The sequence below is a fragment of the Manduca sexta genome, chromosome 28 (assembly GCF_014839805.1).
Source record: "Manduca sexta isolate Smith_Timp_Sample1 chromosome 28, JHU_Msex_v1.0, whole genome shotgun sequence".
NCBI lineage: Eukaryota > Metazoa > Arthropoda > Insecta > Lepidoptera > Sphingidae > Manduca > Manduca sexta.
Window position 1 is genome coordinate 45,723 of NC_051142.1, and position 18,835 is coordinate 64,557.

The following is an 18,835-nucleotide window of genomic DNA, read 5'->3' on the forward strand; positions in this document are numbered from 1 at the left end:
AAATAACGGAATAACGAATTGACAGTTTATGTAATCTGTTTAGCTATTCCTCTATTTGGACTATAGTTCCTGTGAAGAGCAGCAGAATTATATTACCATCGATAACAAAATAAATAGACTACCTATAGATGACGATTTTTTTTACGTTGGTTATTGAATAAGTGTGTATTGGTAGTAGTATATATTTTATATCCGCCCGCTAACGACACAGTACAAAAGGTGTTAGAAAACGCCATAGTGGTCCACGTAAGTGTGTCGCGTTCCTGGATCAGCCTGTACATGTCCGGATTTACACACCAGCATAGTTGTGTCGTCAGTCGACATTCTTTTGTTCCCACTACACTTACCATAAGAAGCAGTGGAATCACTTTGCCGAGCCTGATAATATAGGGTAGACTAATAAACATCGACTCATTTTTGGTATATATTTTCCCAAATAAATGCATTTTATCGCCAGCATAATAATCTTGAACATGGATATGGCTACGTGCAAGGCCCGTCGAATGGCCAGGGGCGTGGACTGGTGCACGGGGAAGCAAGTTCCTCTGGGTTCAGGACCTCGTGTGCTTCGACATCCGATGGATGAAGAAGCACCTTTGGACGCTGAGGTTAGCTGACTTCATATCGCCAGCACTACCATCACTAATGATAGTACAGTACTCGGTAGCAAATCTATACTATTATTATATGTACACCTGAAGGGTTTGTTTGTTGGTTTGTCTATTTATCGCACTAATCTGAAGAACTTTTGGTTCGTATTAAAAACATATTTTTGTGTTGAGTGGCCCATTTATTAATGAAGGCTATGGGCTATATTCTAATATCATATATTGGCGGAAGACATACGGATTGCTTCGGTTTCGTAAAGTGTCGCGTAATTTATAAGATACTCTCTACCTGAAAAATTATTTTTGATTAGCCGAGCTTTAAATTGATGTGTAATATTTACTGCCGAATACTATATTAGGCAATAAATATTACCAGTTACCACATTTATCTTCGTAGAAATCTAGATATTGTTGATTATCACTCTCTTGACTCGTTTAGTTAGTTTGTTTTTATTTGCGACGTGACTGACGTGATAGTGTAACGCTTTTAGGTATTTATCCGATAAAACGTTACAACTACCTAGTGATAATAAAAGCTATGAAACTTATCTTTAAATTATATTATAATATATTTTTAAAGCCCTATAATTTTGATATCTTGAGATTAGAATTGAATCAATGATAGTACAAATTGTCTAGTTGAAGCAATAAATTTTATAATTCTTTTAGGCCATTTAATAGGTCCTGAATTTTGATCCCTTAAGGTGTACTCTAAATGTATATCTATAAACACTATGCTTCTATACAGATAATAGTACTATAGAACAACAAAATTAATGATATTATAATGGAATGCCTACATGTATAGTTATTACCTGGGGAAACATTCAAAACCATAGGTTTGGATAGGCTGGTAGGCTTGGGTAAGTCTTTCCACTCATAGGTTTTGCGGTACAGTTACCAGGACTTTGCTACGACCAAATAGTATCCCTAATATACTGACTACAGCCCTACCCTTAACTCAGATCAATACTTCCGACGCGCCGAATAACGGATTTCGCACGTATATTTTTCTATTGTTATGTATTGTATACCAAAACGTGCCGAACATGCCCTAAATACATGAAACATGACAATCAGTGACGTCACATTGTCGATGATTTGCATTACAGTTAGACAATTACTTCTCGGAGCATTTGGCGGAGCTCCGAGCGGCGGCCGGCATCACCGCCGTGGAGATAGATGCCACGGAATCTTATGGTATGGTCAAGAATTTTCTAGAAAGTTCTTATGGCGTCATTAAGTAAATCGTGTTAGTCAAACTTTTTTGTAATTCTACTGCCATATTAGCTGTTAGGAGCAGACTTATAAGGCTTCTTGTTTATTTTCAACCTATCTATTTTTTATATGAAATTAATTTGTCATACTTTGTTTATTTAATAATTTGGTGCCTCATCCGTATAAGATTATGTTGTCCTAGATAAAGTGCAGGTGAAAATCCAGGCCGCTGTAATGTCGGCGCCCGCGTTCGACATAGAGTGCTGTTCGCAGCTTCGCAACGTCAGAGGCGACTAGTCTCATTTATGAATGAGAATTATTGAATTTACGTACTTAATGTCTTGAGCATTAAGTGTCACTGAGCAGCAAGTACTGTGTGTACCAAACTAAAAGGTTATTAGAAATAAAACGTTATGTTCCTTAGAAAAATGTTTTTATTATTATGTACTCCCTCCGTACTTCGATTGAAATTCATTTAAATTACTACATAATTATTTAATTTAATCTGCTAATTATGAACTAACATTCTGCAGTCTCAAAATAATTACATACATTAAAGAACACTGAGGTAGTCTCCGAGTTGGCGAGACTAACTTCACACCAGCGAGATAGGCATCTGCGACTGTCATGGATCCCACGCGTCTCGCAGACTATTGCTTTCACTAAAAATAAAAATGCATCAATTTATACAGAACACAGCCGCTCAGGTCCGTTCACTCACTCGAACACACTCTACTCGCACACAATAAATACACAACACGAGCTAAAACACATCGTATCCGTGCGTGGGCCGTGACCGAGCAGCAAGCTGGAGATCATTTGCTGCGATCACTTAGAGTTCGGTCTGTTACAACTCGTCCTTGAAGTCTTCATCCTCGCCGGCGCCGGGCGGGGCACACCACCCTGGCCTTGGTACAGCTTGGCAATGATGGGCTGGACGACATCCTCCACCGCCTTCTTTTGTTTCTTGTATTCTTCTGAGTCGGCGTCCTGGTTGTCTTCCAACCATTTGATGGCCGCATCGATGGCTTCCTCCATCTTTGCCTTTTCGTCATCACTGACCTATCAACAAAGAATGACGATTAGCAGTCAGTTAACAAAATAATAAATTGCTAACATTGTTCATAAAATGATCTGGAATATTTGAAATTACTTTGTAATGTTTCTTAATTACATGTAAGTCTACTATAAAGTAATTTTTATAGATTTTATATCTTATCAGTTACAAAAAGTAATGTAAATAAGCAATGGTACCAACCTTAGCGCCGAGTTTCTCCTTGTCTTGGAGCTGGTTCTTGATAGAGTACGCGTAACTCTCGAGCTCGTTCCTTGACTCGACGCGCTCCTTCAACTTCTTGTCGTCGTCAGCGAACTTCTCGGCGTCCTTGATCATCCTCTCGATATCCTCTGGCGTCAGTCTGTTCTGGTCATTTGTGATGACGATCTTCTCCCTGTTTCCTGTTCCCTTGTCCTCGGCAGACACTTGCAGAATACCGTTGGCGTCAATCTCGAATGTGACCTCAATTTGCGGGATACCACGAGGCGCTGGCGGGATTCCGGTCAAGTCGAATTTTCCGAGGAGATGGTTGTCCTTGGTCATGGGACGCTCACCCTCATACACCTGGATTGTGACGGTGTGCTGGTTGTCGCTGGCGGTGGAGAAGATCTGGGACTTCTTGGTGGGGATGACAGTGTTACGGGGGATCAGCTTGGTCATTACTCCTCCAACAGTCTCGATACCCATGGTCAGAGGGTTGACGTCGAGCAGCACGATAGCGTCAGTGTCTTGTTCTCCACTGAGTACACCAGCCTGGACGGCAGCACCGTAAGCGACAGCCTCGTCGGGGTTGATACCTCGGGATGGCTCCTTACCGTTGAAGAATTCCTTGACCAGTTGTTGAACCTTGGGGATACGAGTGGAACCACCGACCAGCACGATCTCGTCAACATCCTTCTTGTTCATGTCGGCGTCTTCCAACACCTTCTGTACGGGTTTGAGGGTAGATCTGAAGAGGTCCATGTTCAATTCCTCGAACTTCGCCCTGGTCAGAGTCTCAGAGAAGTCTTCACCTTCGAAGAAGGACTCGATTTCGATCTTGACCTGGTGACTGGAAGACAGAGCTCTCTTGGCCTTCTCAACTTCACGACGCAGTTTCTGGACGGCGCGGTTGTCCTTTCTGATGTCCTTGCCCTTCTTCTTCTTGTACAGTTTGATGAAGTGCTCCATGACCCTCTGGTCGAAGTCCTCACCACCCAAGTGAGTGTCACCGTTGGTCGCGACTACTTCGAACACACCGTTGTCGATGGTGAGCAGAGACACGTCGAAGGTACCACCACCCAAGTCAAAGACAAGGACATTCTTTTCTCCCTCTTTCTTGTCAAGACCGTAAGCGATGGCGGCGGCAGTGGGTTCGTTGATAATCCTCATAACGTTGAGACCAGCGATGATACCGGCGTCCTTGGTGGCCTGACGCTGAGCATCGTTGAAGTAGGCGGGGACGGTAACGACAGCGTGGGTAACCTTCTTTCCGAGGTAAGCCTCAGCGGTTTCCTTCATCTTGGTGAGGACCATAGCGGAGATTTCCTCAGGGGCAAAGATTTTGTTTCCTTGAGCGGTCTGAACGGAGACATGGGGTTTGCTCTGCTTCTCAATGACCTTGAAGGGGAAGAACTTGATGTCGTGCTGGACGGTGGTGTCGCCCCACTCACGACCGATAAGACGTTTGGCATCGAAGACAGTGTTCTCGGGGTTGGTGGTCAGCTGGTTCTTGGCGGCGTCACCGATGAGACGCTCGCCGTCGGCAGTGAAAGCCACGTATGAGGGGGTGATACGGTTACCCTGGTCGTTGGCAATGATTTCCACTCGTCCATTCTTGTACACACCAACACTGTTGACAACAGAGAAAAAATTAAAACATCAAGATTAATAAAACATGTCTTTTTCAATTTTATAAGTAAAGCAGTGGTAATACTGAGCAAAATTATTATTCGCGACGATATTATGTAAAATGAAATCATTATTCTGTTATGCGACGCGGGAATCGAACCGCCGACCTATATGTTAGACGTATCAGGTTCGTATTTCGTGCTACAACTACTCCGCCGTGCCAGTCAGAAAGGTTAACAGTTTTTAAATTACAAGGGCGAGGTCATTGCCCTAAGTCTAAGAATATACGATAAAATATGTGTAGTCATAAAACTTTTTAAAATACTAGTATATTCCACTTCACACAAAGATATATAATAAACCGTATCTAGATAATTAGCGATACATACTTAATAAAATAATTGGAAGTTATTTAAAAAAAAAAGTTTACAATGTATTTCTATAACATGGCAGATCAGTCTGAAAAGATTTACTGCTCGTAATAAAATTTATCAGCCTGTCTGATAATCATTTTGAATTAAAGATTGTGTTATATTCCTGTAATATAGAAAATTTGGGATTAAAACTCAAATACTCTTTACGACTTCGAGAGACTTTAGGCAAATATTGAAGCATTAGTTACTAGACTGATAGACGATAAAGCCATCTGGCACTTGGTTACTATGACGTGTGCTTACCATGAGTAGGTGGTACCCAAGTCGATACCGATCACTGTGCCGATGTCTTTGTCTTTCTCCTTCTTGTCATCGGCGCACACCGCCGCGACCACCAGCACCATTGCACACAAACTCCACCGCATTTTCACCATATATCTATGTATTCTGCAAAAAAACGCCCACATATTAATTAAAGCTCTATTGCAATCTACTCATTAGGTGACTTTAACACATACTTGTTGCTATAATGAGCTAAAAAAGGGAATTTTATAAGACACGTAGTCACAGTATGGGACACGTCATATGGGCCATGGGCACAAAAACCCGGTTAAATTTCACTGTTGAAAGCGAAAACTATGGCTTATAACGGCTTGCAACGGTTACAAATTGATAACGGTACTATTCGGACGCCTAGGAAATGTAGGGCGCTGCGCCGGCCTACTCGGGAATCCAGAAATTTCGTCGACGTCGCATAGATGAAATGGGTATTTTCCACTATAATCGCGCAACAAAACATAGAGTAGCACGCATTCTGTTAAATTCAATTGGAATAAAGTGAAATCTAAGAAGAAAGAAATTGACATAGTTAAATATGCCAAAAAAAATCTAAGGTTATTATTACAGAATGAAGTTCAAAATTTTGGAAATGCTAATTAAATAATGTACTTTTATTTACCTAATAAATTAAAACGATGAAAAGATCAGGAATAATAATTCACAGCCACGTTAAAGTCACAAACGGGACTTGGGGCACTTGCACGAACTCACAAACGATATGCGTTGATCACTCACGTTCGATTTTTCAAGAAAAACTGAAGTTCACACGCGGCCGTCGCTATTATTTAGCGCTAGTGCTCATCGTGGGCGAATGTGATTGGCCAGGTAAACGATGACGTAAGTAAAGCTTTGTCACGATTGGTCCAAGTGTACCTATTCGGCGTCATTCTATTGGCCCACGTTTATAAGTGGCCTTCTGAAAGAGGTCGTTACGCCAGGCGGGATATTCAAAGAATACGTGGTTCAACAAATAATATGTTTTTCGAACTTTCACTGATTATTTGGACTTATTTTAAAGTTGCGTCATCATCGTTTTTAACGAGAAAATGATAGAATGTTCTTTATAAACACTCTTTATAATACTTTAATGCTTTATACATAATTAATGCCACGTATTTCTAGACCTAGGGGATCTTGCTTTATATTTCGTGGTCAATACAGGATTCTTCTCACTTTATTGCCCATTAATGATAAGTAGGTATTTTAAACTTAGTTTTTTAATAATAAAAATATAATGACAGTGTTATTATTTTCATTCATCAGCCATATCCTTACTATACTTACAATTCAGGATCGGCTAATTTTCAAGGAATGATCGCTGTCTCACAAATACTAAACCACCTCTTACAAGAAGTAGGTAGACAAAGCTTGGAAATTGTGATTTACTTGTTACGTCTCTCATATTTTTCTTACTTGTGAGGATTAGAGTAATAGGATGTCTGTTTAAAAATCGAGAAAAACGTTAGAATTTTAGAATTTTATTGGTTGTACCCGGTTTGTGATCGCCAGTCGCTATATCATTCGCAGACCTAGGTTACGTTCCTATCATAATATTCAGGGACAAACACATGCCCGGGAACTATGGACGCGGTAGTTACCCAACTGTTTAACAATTTGGGGATATAGAACTCATATTGGGTACTTTCTATTTAAACTTTAAATTAAAAATAAATTGTTACTTCTCACATTCCCCCCAAAATGAAAAGACAAGAAATTTCTTATAATTAATTGGACAGGTACATATTTAAAAACAGATGTTATTAAATATTAAATGATCGTGTGAAGACCACGTCATGCTTACTCCGAGACGATATTTGGTTATCTCACAGCTGTGACACATAATCAGTACACCCACGTAGCAACATGTTACCACGGTTATTGTTAATTGAAATTAATTCAATATTATATAAATAATATCAGCCCTGCTTTCTTACTGTGTAATGGGAACGGACCTGCTCTACAATTGAAAGGAATTGGGCTTTAGTTAACCAAGACGGCTTAGTGCGCACTGATAGACTTCATGGCCCAAAAATTCTAGGATAAATAAAATGTTCAAAAATCTCCATCTTGTTTATTCGAATAGAATTTAACGTTACAATACGGAAATTCTAAATCAAAACTGGTTAAACTAAGTTAGTGTATTTTTATCAACAATGTCAAGTGAAAAATGCGATAAAAAATATGTTTTCGCGTTGGTACATAATATTGTAGAATTAGTTGTAAAGCAACTTAACTGTAATCTATGTACTCTTATATAAAAAGTTTTTCTCTCCATTCTGTGAACAAAAAATTTATTCGTCAAGTTGCTTTTTCTGTTAGTAATGGAGTGAATAATTTCATCATTTTACGCTTTACCAATTTTTACCAATAATAATTGATACTTTCTCGCGTCAAGGTAAAAAAAATGTAGACATTACTAAAACCATTACAATTTTATGAAATAAAAAACAATTCAATTGTATAACATTATAATTAAAATTGTTACAAAACCAACAACAGTCCATGTACTTATCAAACTTGAATTGTATTATCAAAACTATTATTACTTGCCCCATACCTACTACAACTATTATACATTATTACTTATATATTATGGAACATGTTCACTTATTAGCCGATATCATAGAGAGCACAAGCGGCGCGAAGTATGTTATTATGCAGTCGGCACCTGGAACAAGGAAGACAATAATTATTTTTACTCCCTGTGGAATTTTAAATAGAAAATTAACTGTAACAAAAGAACCGACCAACAAATATATCTACTTTTACGTGCACGACAAAGGGACGCCACTGCAGCTGATGGTAAATCGAATGGGGGTCCAATAGAATGTCGACTGGCGAGAGATGATTACCCCTCGGCAGTCGATACAATTATGCCGGCCTGTTGGAGCCGGATATACATAGGCTGATCACAGAGCTCGACACACTGACGTGTGCCACTATGGCGGGTTTAAACACCTTGTTATACGGTGATCGCTATTCGGGCGGATATAAAATATATCCGACCACCAACAGAATCTAATTGAATTGAAATAAGATTCGGTACACCCACTCTCCGTCATGAGTATTTCGTCCCATGATGTGATAGAGGGCGAACCTTCAATATTTTTATTCCTTTGTCTAGTATTAGTCACTTGATGACCTCCGCCGACACAGGTCTTAAAAATGGGGAATTGTATCATCATCGACTGGATAATAGTAATTTATCCAAAGCTCCTGAGTAGCTACGGCCAGTCCTGCCTTCTTTACGCAATAAACGAGCCTAAGATTAGCAAAAAAAACTTGCATAAGTGAAATCTCTAAAGTAATTTAGTAAACAACTGCATCATCTATTGTGTCCACCACTAAGAAGGACCGTGTTAGGTGCGAACTCACCCTGTGCTAGATTCGCGAAAATTATAAATAGCTGCAGTGACAGGATTGACATACATGTTGACTCTCTTGCCAAGCTATCCAAGTCTTTTCATGAGTGCATACCGGATGTCATGTAGTATTATATTATGTTTTGTTACATTACTTAAGCTGTTAAATAGTGCATGCTGCTTTTAAATAGTGCATGCCAACCTTTAAATAATTGTTACATTTGTGCAACTTAATTGTATTAGTTTTTATATTTAATTCATAAGTAATAGTGTAAACAATTGTTGGTGGCCAAATAAAACAAAAATCAGTAGCGAAGGGTCTATGTAACCCGAATTCTGCTGTTTTCCCTTTATATAAAATTTATTTATCATTAGAATTATTTCCAGTCCACATTTGAACATATTATTAGTACCTAAAGTCTAGTTGGGTTTATTTCGGAAAATTTCATCCTTCGCAGAACTGTATGGCATTCGCAACTGCTTCCTGCGCAAAATATTGCTGCGAGAACTTGCTAGTACAAACTAAGCTTTAGTACTCAGTGCAACTCACCAGCCCTCCTCATGCATGTGAGTACCTCCATGAGCATCGTACTCACATCCTCACTCTCCCCGGAGCGAGAGATCATCGCGTATTCACCGGACACCTGCAACAACGTCGAAACACACATTTACTATTAAAATTAACATTTTCTGTTAACTCATCTCCGACCTTGTTAGGGATCTTCTTCTTCAAGTGTCTCTTCATTGTTGAAGGTTGGCCGTTAGCTTCTTGTATTCTTAGTTGTCATTGGCCAGGCAGATCAAGTGTCCAACGGAGGTGATACGACTTATTATTCTATTGTAACTTTTTGGTTAACCATTTTTTAGAAAAACGATGTTATTTGGATGAAAATGTATTTATGTATTTGTTTCTTTTGACTCATCAGCACTCACAAGGAAACAAGGTCTTTTATAACAAAACTTCGTTAAAAGCAAAAGAACGCAGCTCCACCCGCATACAAATCCGTTTCCAAGATCAACAGTAGGGTATCAATCAGATTTAATTTAGCTTCGTATTAGTAAAAGAATTTGTTAAATCTTCATAGGATTTCCAGAGATTAGTGCGTTCAAACAAAACACAAACTCTTCAGCTTTATATAATAGTATGAATTACCTGATAAATGAAGAGCGGGTGGTTCGGGAACTTGTCCTTGGTCTGTCGCACGATGTCCAGGTACGGCAGGCCCGGCTTCACCATCAGGAAGTCCGCGCCCTCCGCCACGTCGCGAGCCTGCACAAATTAAAATACTCTTAGACACCAGAAATTATTTATAACAAAAAAAATACTCAATGGTTTTTGATTTCATTTTTTATGAATCTCGTTTGAGTTTGTATTTTATATATAGCCATATAGTTTCTGATAAACACAAGGTATTAAAGGTGATCGTAGAGGTATAAGACTCTTCGCACTTTTTATACAAAATTTTAAAAATATTTTATAATCATCTGCACTCATATACACTCAATGGCTCCCAAGTAAACTATCGTATCTGGAAAAATAGCTATATCCATTTTTAAACGTTTCGTTACCTAGGAACTGTTTACTAAAAACACATTTAATTCAAAAGTTAATAAACGAAAAAAACTTAATTGAAAACCATTTACTAACTTTTTTTAATGGGTTGTTAGTAAACAGTGCCTAGATAACGAAACGTTAAAAAAGTGACTATAGCTATTTTTTTCAGATACGATACTTTACTTCGGAGCCATCGCACCCTCAGTCTGTCAAAGTAAGAACTCGCAGCATGGGCACAATATCGATGCAACCAATACACGCTCAATTGATACGAATATGCAACCAATGTACGCTCAATTCATACGAATATGCAACCAATGTACGCTCAATTCATACGAATATGCAACCAATGTATGCTCAATTGATACGAATATGCAACCAATGTACGCTCAATTCATACGAATATGCAACCAATGTATGCTCAATTCATACGAATATGCAACCGAAGCACGCTCAATTGATACGATTAAAGTTGATATATAAAGTGCGCGTGGTGCGCGTGGTGCGAGTACTGACGGCGGCGCGGGCGGCGAGCGCGGCGGCGCCGGGCGGCAGCTGGTAGCACTTGCGGTCGCCCGACATCGGAGAACTCTTCATCGTGTCGCGGAACGGGCCGTACATCGACGACGCGAACTTGCACGAGTACGACAGCAGCGACACCTGCATCACAAACGATTATCATCAATAATAGCAGTCTATGGTGAGGGTGCAGCTAAGTCACAAAATTAGGGGCATTAGTATTAAAATTAGGGGGGCAGAGTTTAAAAAATACATCAAAAATGTGCATTGAATGACATTCATATCCATTTGAAAAAAATAACAGAAGATTGTCTTAAAAAATCTAACACCAATCAAATATTAGTTGAACAAACTTTATTTAGGGGGGGGGGGGCAGGGGCGGTTCTGTTCGACCACAAAATCTCTCACCCCTGGTTACGACAACGTCCCAATATTTTAAGAACTTGTATAACAAATATTAAAAAACGACAACAAAGCAATAACCACCAAATAACCGAAGATGACAAATTTAAATACGTCTACTAAAAGAGATTCATTATAAACTATGTAGGATTGTTATATTTTTTATAACATTATTGTTCTCTCTTCATAGGGGAAGGCAGATATATACCACATCCACATTTAGCCAGCACACATTTTACCGTGTAGTAAGATACGAGTTTTTTTACTATACAGCATCAATTCCAGACAGACTAAAAAGCGAAATCACTTTACGACCCGATAATTGAACGCTTAGTACGGCATTCGTAGGCTAGCACATTCACATACTATTTTGATATTTTTGTATTGTACCTGGTTTTGCAACTTGACAGAGACCAAGGCCTCCTTGATAGCCTTTATTCTATTATCCATCATGTCCGAGGGCGCCACGATTTGAGCACCTGTAGACAATTACAACAATATTATTATAACGGTATTATAAAGAAATATTACAAATATACATATGCAAATAGAGTCTTATTTACCGCAAAAGATTTTCGTAAAAACTATTCTTAAATTGACGATATTGTGTATGGTAGTCCGCCTGGTAGATACCATCGTATGTTTATTTCTACCACCAAGCAGCAATGTGCGAATAAAGCAGCGGTTTTTATTCAAAAGGGAACGACTACCTCTTCTCGCTTATAAAAACCTTACCAGCCAATGCATAAGCGAGTGCGACCTCCGCGATCCTTTAACAGATGCAGCATGGTCGATTGCGCCGGAGTCGGTCAGCAGGCCGCAGTGTCCGTGCGAGGTGTACGGGCAGAGGCACACGTCGCACGCCAGCAGCAGCGACGGCAGCTCCGCGCGGAGCCTCGGCAGCGCTCGGATCACAGGGTTCTGCGCCGAGTCCGCGTGCGAGCCGGTCGGGTCCTGGAACGGGATAAACCATAATAATAAAACAAAAACATACATCACGCCATTATTACCGAAGTAAGCGGAGGTGCAACCAGGGCACACACTTTTCGCCATGTTTGATCAATCCCATGATGTAATAGGAGGCCTGTCCTGCCTTATGGGAGGCAAATTTCAGCCTCCAGAGTGATATTGAGCAGGAAAAGCTCATACAACGTTCAACGACCCGGAATTCTATACAGGGACCTCAGATATTTTTGATGTTTATTTGTTCATCTACTATAACAAAGCCCAACTCGATAGCCTAGTGCGAGATGGCTTGTTATGTGGTGTAATATGTGTCTACTCGGTATAATGAGAAATTTTGACGAAATTTCGATAATTAGAAATACGCATAAACGACTTCATAATATTTTATATGACATTTGAACAACAGACCAAATTAACATAAAGGCATAACATGAAAAGATTATATCCGAGCAAGTGATTATAACGTGGGCGAAGACTCGAGCACGTTCTAGAACGTCATTATAATTTGTGTAAATTATAGAAAAAACCATCGCACAACTAGGGAAATTGGTATGTTATATGTTTACACAGCTGTGTCAATAATTTTCTTTGACTTTATATCAGCTGCATGTCGAATATGCGACGCTAAGTTATGTCTTATTAATTTAAATGTATAGTTTCCGAATAGAAAATGAGTATACTAGATTGTCTCTCTTATGTCTCTCTAATGTGTCTGACCAGCTACTATCGCAATGTATATTTCTGCCTCCAAACAGTATTGCAGAAGGACTATGAAGTTTGTACGACATTGTAGCTAAAGTAATTACTTGGTATAAAACATTTAAAGCTTCAGGATGGAAAACCACGGTAAAACAATGCTCTAAACTATAAAATTGTAGATGGCGGCAAATCGTGAAGATTACAGATAATGGCAATGACAGACTTGCTTGTATCTTCATTCGAGTATTTATAAAAAAGATTTCACGCAATATATAAGATTTGTTAAGAGCAAATAGTATCTATATAAACATTAGAACATTTTATTAGAGTTAACCTCTGAGGTGTTCAGTTACCAACACGGGCATGTGATTGACAATGATGTAATCTGGGCTAGACATTTGACATGTTCAACAGTATTAAAATGACTCAACGTAATTTGATCTAGCCTCAATACAAGATTTTATGGAGCGGTGTATATGGTAGGCTATTCTTAGATAGAAATGAGCAATTGAACGTATTATGTCACTGTTGATGCATTTTTTTTTCTATGTTATAAGGCCAGTGCAGTAAAGAACACATAGGTTATCTAACAATTTGCTGGAAGTTTAATGAGTTAGAAATATAACTTATTACTAATATGGAACCTGAGCCAGAAGATAATTTTTAAGCAGAAACTACACCTTGCCAATCTTAAATCTGAGTATTATATTCCTCACTGACATATTGGCCATTATACTATGTAAACCTTCAAATCCTATAAGAAGAAAAAAAATACCTTGGGCAAAGTTTCAATGATTCCAAATATAAGTATGGATTTGAGTCCTTTCGCCACCAAATCTTTTAACACTGGGATCAGCTCGTTGATACCATATCTATATACATTTGGCATGCTGGCCACTTCTTGTTTAGCATTGTCGTCTTCTCTGAAAATATAATACAGTTTAGTAGAAGCATATAGTATATACTGTCTCTTGAATAATATAAAAAACTAGATGTTAATTCCACAAACTGATTAAGCTCAGGGTTCCATCCTTAAATGAAGCATACCATGATACATCCTTTCCATCTCACTATTCAAGACACACTATTGAAAAGAATCAATTTATTATCTACGATTGAAATGCTAATTGACTTGAGCAACATTTACTCGAAATTTTATAACTAAGTTAAACAAACACAAAAATTGAGCTGATTTTATATATCGGCGGTCCCTCAGTAAATTATCGAATCTGCAAAATTGCATATCACTTGTTTAGTGTTAATTACAATGGCGATAAGCACTTCGATCCTTATTGTCTTAAATAAATGCAGTTCATTTGAATAAGGACTGTTTGAATATCGACAGTCCCTATGTAAAGTATTGAATCTGCAAAATGCTACTTTGCAGATTCGATACTATACATAGGGACCGTCAATATGTATGAAACTTAGTGTCTCAAGAAAATTTTGTTTTAAGTCAGTTAGCCTTTCAGCTGTTGATATGGACCTCATATTATGATAGGCTTATCTCTTACTAGAACAGAACAGAAGCCAGTGTACCATTTCAGATACATGCATGAGCATTGTAAGTAAGTGAAACTTATTTTTTTAGGATATACAATAATTGCTTAATGCATTTCCACATAATTATTTTTACATAATTACCAATTTATAATCATATCAATTGCAATTTTCCTGTTGCATTTGCCTTGAATTACTAAAGCAATACTGTAAGTTCAATAAATATTAAGCCAAGTTTTTTACTACCTTCAAGAAATAAATAAAACCATATTTTATTATTCCAACATAGCTTTTAATTATTCAATTAGGCTTCTATTTTTTTTCTGTGACATATTCTTAAGAATGCCTTGATAATAATATTAGCATGTTTTGTTGTTTATCACACATTTAATTATCATAATTTAAGGATACCATTATTTTAATACATAATCAAAATATCTAACAGTTGCCTTGAACTTTAAACAACCTGTTTATTAACAAAAAAAGTATAATAATTAAATATGTGGTCCAAAAAACTTGATATTATATTGTGCAATCATTGAATTGTGTGGATATTTTAACATTAGAATATTGTCATTATGCCATGGGCACACCATTTTCTATGAATTGATAGATGACAATGTAACCAGCCCCCATATTCTTTCTTTTGCTTGTGGCTCTGCCTATGTGATACAGTTTTTTGAGAATAAATATTTTCATTGGATAAACGTGCCCTATAGTATTCAGAAGTAATGTAGCTTCCTATTAGAGAAAAATTCAGAATTGGTTCAGTAGGTCCTGAGATTAGTGCTTTCAAATAAAAAAGTAAACATACTTCAGTATAACATATTAGTATACATGACAGTGTTAACTCATAATATAAATAATTATAATTTATTATAATTTTGTGTAAATTACTCATTATATTGAGGAATATTTTTTTTAAATCTATGTGTGTCTAATATTCTCAACTAAGATATTCACAGATTGAAGCTGCTGGACAGTCTCCTAAGATAGTTTCATTCAAAATTACTTCTAAACCTTAAAATATATCCTAACATGGACAACACAGTGACGTGCCATATTCTAATGTACCATAAATCATTGCACACTGAATCAGTTTCAGTAGGGGTATAGCACTAATTTTGAATAAACCCTTAAAACTTGATACCATCATGGAAGTACCATAAAGCAGCACTTAGGCATCTACTCTAGGAACACATAAACTTTACTATCAAACACTAATTTTATCCTTCAGAAGTTATAAAACGAATGTGTATACTCACAGCAAAAACACTGGGTACATAATATTATGGGGTTCTATTGTAGTGTTAGGCTCCTGCAGCCTTCGCAGTGTGGCATGGTGGTAGCCACCTTGCAGGACATGTTCCGCGCTCACGTATAGCTGGCTCATGTCTGTGTTGTAAGTACTACGTGGTCGTGGTACACACCGGCTTTGTTAATCACGTAACGTCGCGCTTTCACCGGCAATCGCAAACCTCGCAACCAACTCAATAATTTTTAACTAAGCAGATAAAACTTGTTAAACCACTTCGAAACAATCTATTTCGTCGGGGTCATATGCAATTATATAGACCTATTCGCCTATCAGTAAACTATATCGTTAAAGTACTCCGTGGTTAGATAACTGCAGTCTTGCTACTGTATGTAAAACAGAATCCTCTTTGTAAATCTATCTTTTATCTGGAACATCTAATACTATATTCTGTCATTTATTTTGATTTTTAATAAAATAATTTATTCCGAAAACGAGACAACCATCGTGCTGTTTTTTTATATCAACTTGACAGATCGACAGTCGACACAGATCGACAGATCACTTATCAGTCAATCTCAACAGCTTAGATAAAAGAAAGTAGGTATGTCATCAGTCATCACTGAAATTGATTTTAACCACCGAAGGCTTAACAGGACTGCATGAGGAAGGCCAACTGGGGAACGCTTATAATAGTAGGAAAATAATAATATTATATGAGAATAAATAAATAATAGTGAACATAGTATTATTATCATTTATCTACGCAATAGGAATATAATCTGTTACAGAGTATAACCATTCGCATCACCATCACCACCTGTTTTATTATTATCTGTTTTGTATTCATTCTATGGCTTTATTTTTTTATGTAAAGTACGAAATAAAAATGTCTTTTTGTTATAATTAATTATTTCCTAATTTTAAGGACTTGCGCTCTGTGACTAAAATAAGAATGGGTAAATTGCAGAAATACTTTGCGAACAATGGCCTTACAAGGGGTACCTTCAGGACTTGATACATTTCCAAACACACCTGTTGTGGTACTCGCACGGGCGTTGTTTTACAATAAATACGCAACGGTGAGAGTTCTCGCCTTAACATCTGAAAAACCTTGACAACATGATTGCGGACGACGAAGAGGCTGTTAAGAAAAGATCGACAAAACATGCTCAGACAATCTTACAGTGAGTTTGGACACGACGTGTGACGTAAAAATCGGCGAAGGGCGATGCGGAGGACCCCAAGCCGCGGATAGTGCTAACCATTCGGTCGGAAAAGTCGAGCGCCAAGAGCAACAACATGAAGATTGTGTCCACGGAGGAGAAACTCGAGGAGGTGTCGCCGCGACGTTCAAGCCGCACCAGGGGCAAATGGGAATGGGTGTGCGACAGCGACACCTCAGCCTCGCCCGAAATACAAATCCGCCTCGGAGAACGATGACTCGGACGCTCACAACGCCAAGCGGTCCACCAGCCGGCGCAGTAAAGACACTGACAATGTTGTGGCCAACGCCATCGCTCGGAAGAGAAACTCTACGAGGACATCACCCGCAGCGATCCACGCGCCGACAGAAACCCAAGGGACCAGAAGAAACAGCAGATAAGCTAGGAGATAGAGTTAAGACACGCCGGTCTGCACGACCCACAGCTACTGAAACTCAGAAGAGTAAAGCCAAAGAAGATATTGAAATGGATATCGTGGATTCAGATGACGAGGTGCTGGATCGAGGTAACCGTTCACAGTTAAGGCACCTGAGCGAACTCGGCTTGAAGGCTGTCACCATTGAGGATGATGAAGAAGTTGAAGAGAGTGGGTAGGTAGACAACTTTGATATTGTTTACTGCTGATTAATCATTTGTTTTAAAGATTATAATATCTATACAGATCAACACACAATAATAACTTAGCACATAGAAAATGAAACCCATATAATAATCTTATTTGTACACCTATAGAGAACTGGAAGAGAATGAGGCTGAGGAATTAGAAGATGATGGAGATCTGGACGAGGAGGCGGAAGCCATTGGCAAGCTACTGGACGAGGAAGAGGACTCGCCCAGCGATGGGGACGAGGACTTCTACTGCTCTGCGGCTGCATCACCAAGTGAACAACCCAGGAGGTCTAAAAGATTGTGCTCTTCATTCACAAATGACAGTGACTGTTCATCACCAGCTCGTGAGGATGAGCAAAAGTGAAGTATCATCGGACAATAACTTGTTATCTTCATAGATATCAAGTTATTTGTAGTTCACTGTAGACAGAATGCTTATACAGGGTGTTTGTAGTAGAAAATGTTTTGAAGTTCTATAAGTACTTAGGATTCAAGTTATTCAATGATTTGCATATATTGGCCAGCTCTCAATAATGAATAGTATATTGTACCCAATCATTCCCAAAAAATATTGGTAAATAATCCTTTTGAAACTATGTATTAATTTCTAGGTTAACAATAGTATTTTTGGTATATTTTCCAAAACCCACTGAAACAATTTTTTACTATTAAAAAAACACTCTGTGTTACATATTTTGCTTGCTGGTAGTTACAACCAGGCTGCATAGTATATATATTTCAGTACTTATTAAAATAAAAAGTTTCTGTCTCTCTTGCGCGAATAACTTGTCAGAACCGGCACCTTATTTTGATTATACAAAAAACTAATGTAAAGAATTACTATAAATATATTTGTATAATAGGCATGCTGTTTTTACATGATGAAACTTTGCTTACCGTCTCATTCTTGGCTGCTTTTTTAGTATCCATATTCATTGTCATTGTGCATATATTATGTTTTTTTTATTTATGTTAAGTCTGATGCTTATCTATTCTGATTTTATAGCCCATGCATATCATCATATCAAGCCCAGCATAGACTCAAGTGCATTAAAATACATTATAATTAAAATTGCAACCTAATTGTAATTTTTGTAGCTAGATATAACATGTTAATTTTGAAATATCTAAGTTAAAGCTGTTTAAGTATAAACAAATTTTATCTTTATAGTAATATATTTTATATGGACTATTTGTAATGAACATGTTTTTGTTTGGGCCATGTAGGATATATTTAACCAAAAAAGTTTCTTAAGTCAATTATTATGGCAGTATTTTTAGTAAAGCAATGGGCCCTTACGCTTTACTTTTGTATG

The 18,835-nt window shown here is 37.9% G+C and overlaps 4 protein-coding genes across 4 annotated transcripts in view; 1 reads left to right on the plus strand and 3 right to left on the minus strand.

Moving 5' to 3' along the window:
• The window catches only part of LOC119188457 (endoplasmic reticulum chaperone BiP), a 21,579-nt gene extending 9,376 nt beyond the window's left edge, over nt 1-12,203 (minus strand). Inside the window, exons 1-2 of the mRNA XM_037444675.1 lie at nt 12,000-12,203; nt 11,655-11,743 (exon numbers count right to left, since the gene is read on the minus strand). Of these exons, the coding sequence (XP_037300572.1) occupies nt 11,655-11,717 (63 nt within the window). The 5' untranslated portion in view covers nt 11,718-11,743; nt 12,000-12,203. The remainder of the gene's footprint in view (nt 1-11,654; nt 11,744-11,999) is intronic.
• On the minus strand, nt 2,243-6,201 carry LOC119190986 (endoplasmic reticulum chaperone BiP-like). The gene is given in 5 exon segments (XM_037444676.1): nt 2,243-2,717; nt 2,720-2,888; nt 3,085-4,714; nt 5,391-5,534; nt 6,046-6,201. Coding segments are annotated over 4 exon segments (1,974 nt in total). The 5' UTR covers nt 5,522-5,534; nt 6,046-6,201; the 3' UTR covers nt 2,243-2,673.
• On the minus strand, nt 11,985-15,822 carry LOC119190973 (delta-aminolevulinic acid dehydratase-like). Its single transcript, XM_037444623.1, has 3 exons — nt 15,695-15,822; nt 13,705-13,852; nt 11,985-12,218 (listed from the first exon to the last, which is right to left on the minus strand). The coding sequence occupies exons 1-3, from the start codon at nt 15,820-15,822 to the stop codon at nt 11,985-11,987; spliced, it is 510 nt and encodes a 169-aa protein (XP_037300520.1).
• Nucleotides 15,823-17,123: 1,301 nt separating this feature from the next.
• On the plus strand, nt 17,124-18,157 carry LOC119190974 (glutamic acid-rich protein-like). Its single transcript, XM_037444628.1, has 2 exons — nt 17,124-17,500; nt 17,643-18,157. Exons 1-2 carry the CDS (start codon nt 17,124-17,126, stop codon nt 17,881-17,883), a joined length of 618 nt encoding a protein of 205 aa, XP_037300525.1. The 3' UTR covers nt 17,884-18,157.
• The last annotated feature ends 678 nt before the right edge of the window (nt 18,158-18,835 follow it).

Excerpts from the sequence above, each read along its gene's own strand:
- LOC119190973 (XM_037444623.1), bottom strand. The coding sequence starts at position 15,822 with ATGAGCCAGCTATACGTGAGCGCGGAACATGTCCTGCAAGGTGGCTAC. Across the intron at positions 13,853-15,694 it reads ATGTACCCAGTGTTTTTGCT|AGAAGACGACAATGCTAAAC; the intron begins GTGAGTATACAC and ends TTATATTTTCAG. Across the intron at positions 12,219-13,704 it reads TCATTGAAACTTTGCCCAAG|GACCCGACCGGCTCGCACGC; the intron begins GTATTTTTTTTC and ends ATCCCGTTCCAG.
- LOC119190974 (XM_037444628.1), top strand. The coding sequence starts at position 17,124 with ATGACTCGGACGCTCACAACGCCAAGCGGTCCACCAGCCGGCGCAGTA. Across the intron at positions 17,501-17,642 it reads GAAGAAGTTGAAGAGAGTGG|AGAACTGGAAGAGAATGAGG; the intron begins GTAGGTAGACAA and ends GTACACCTATAG.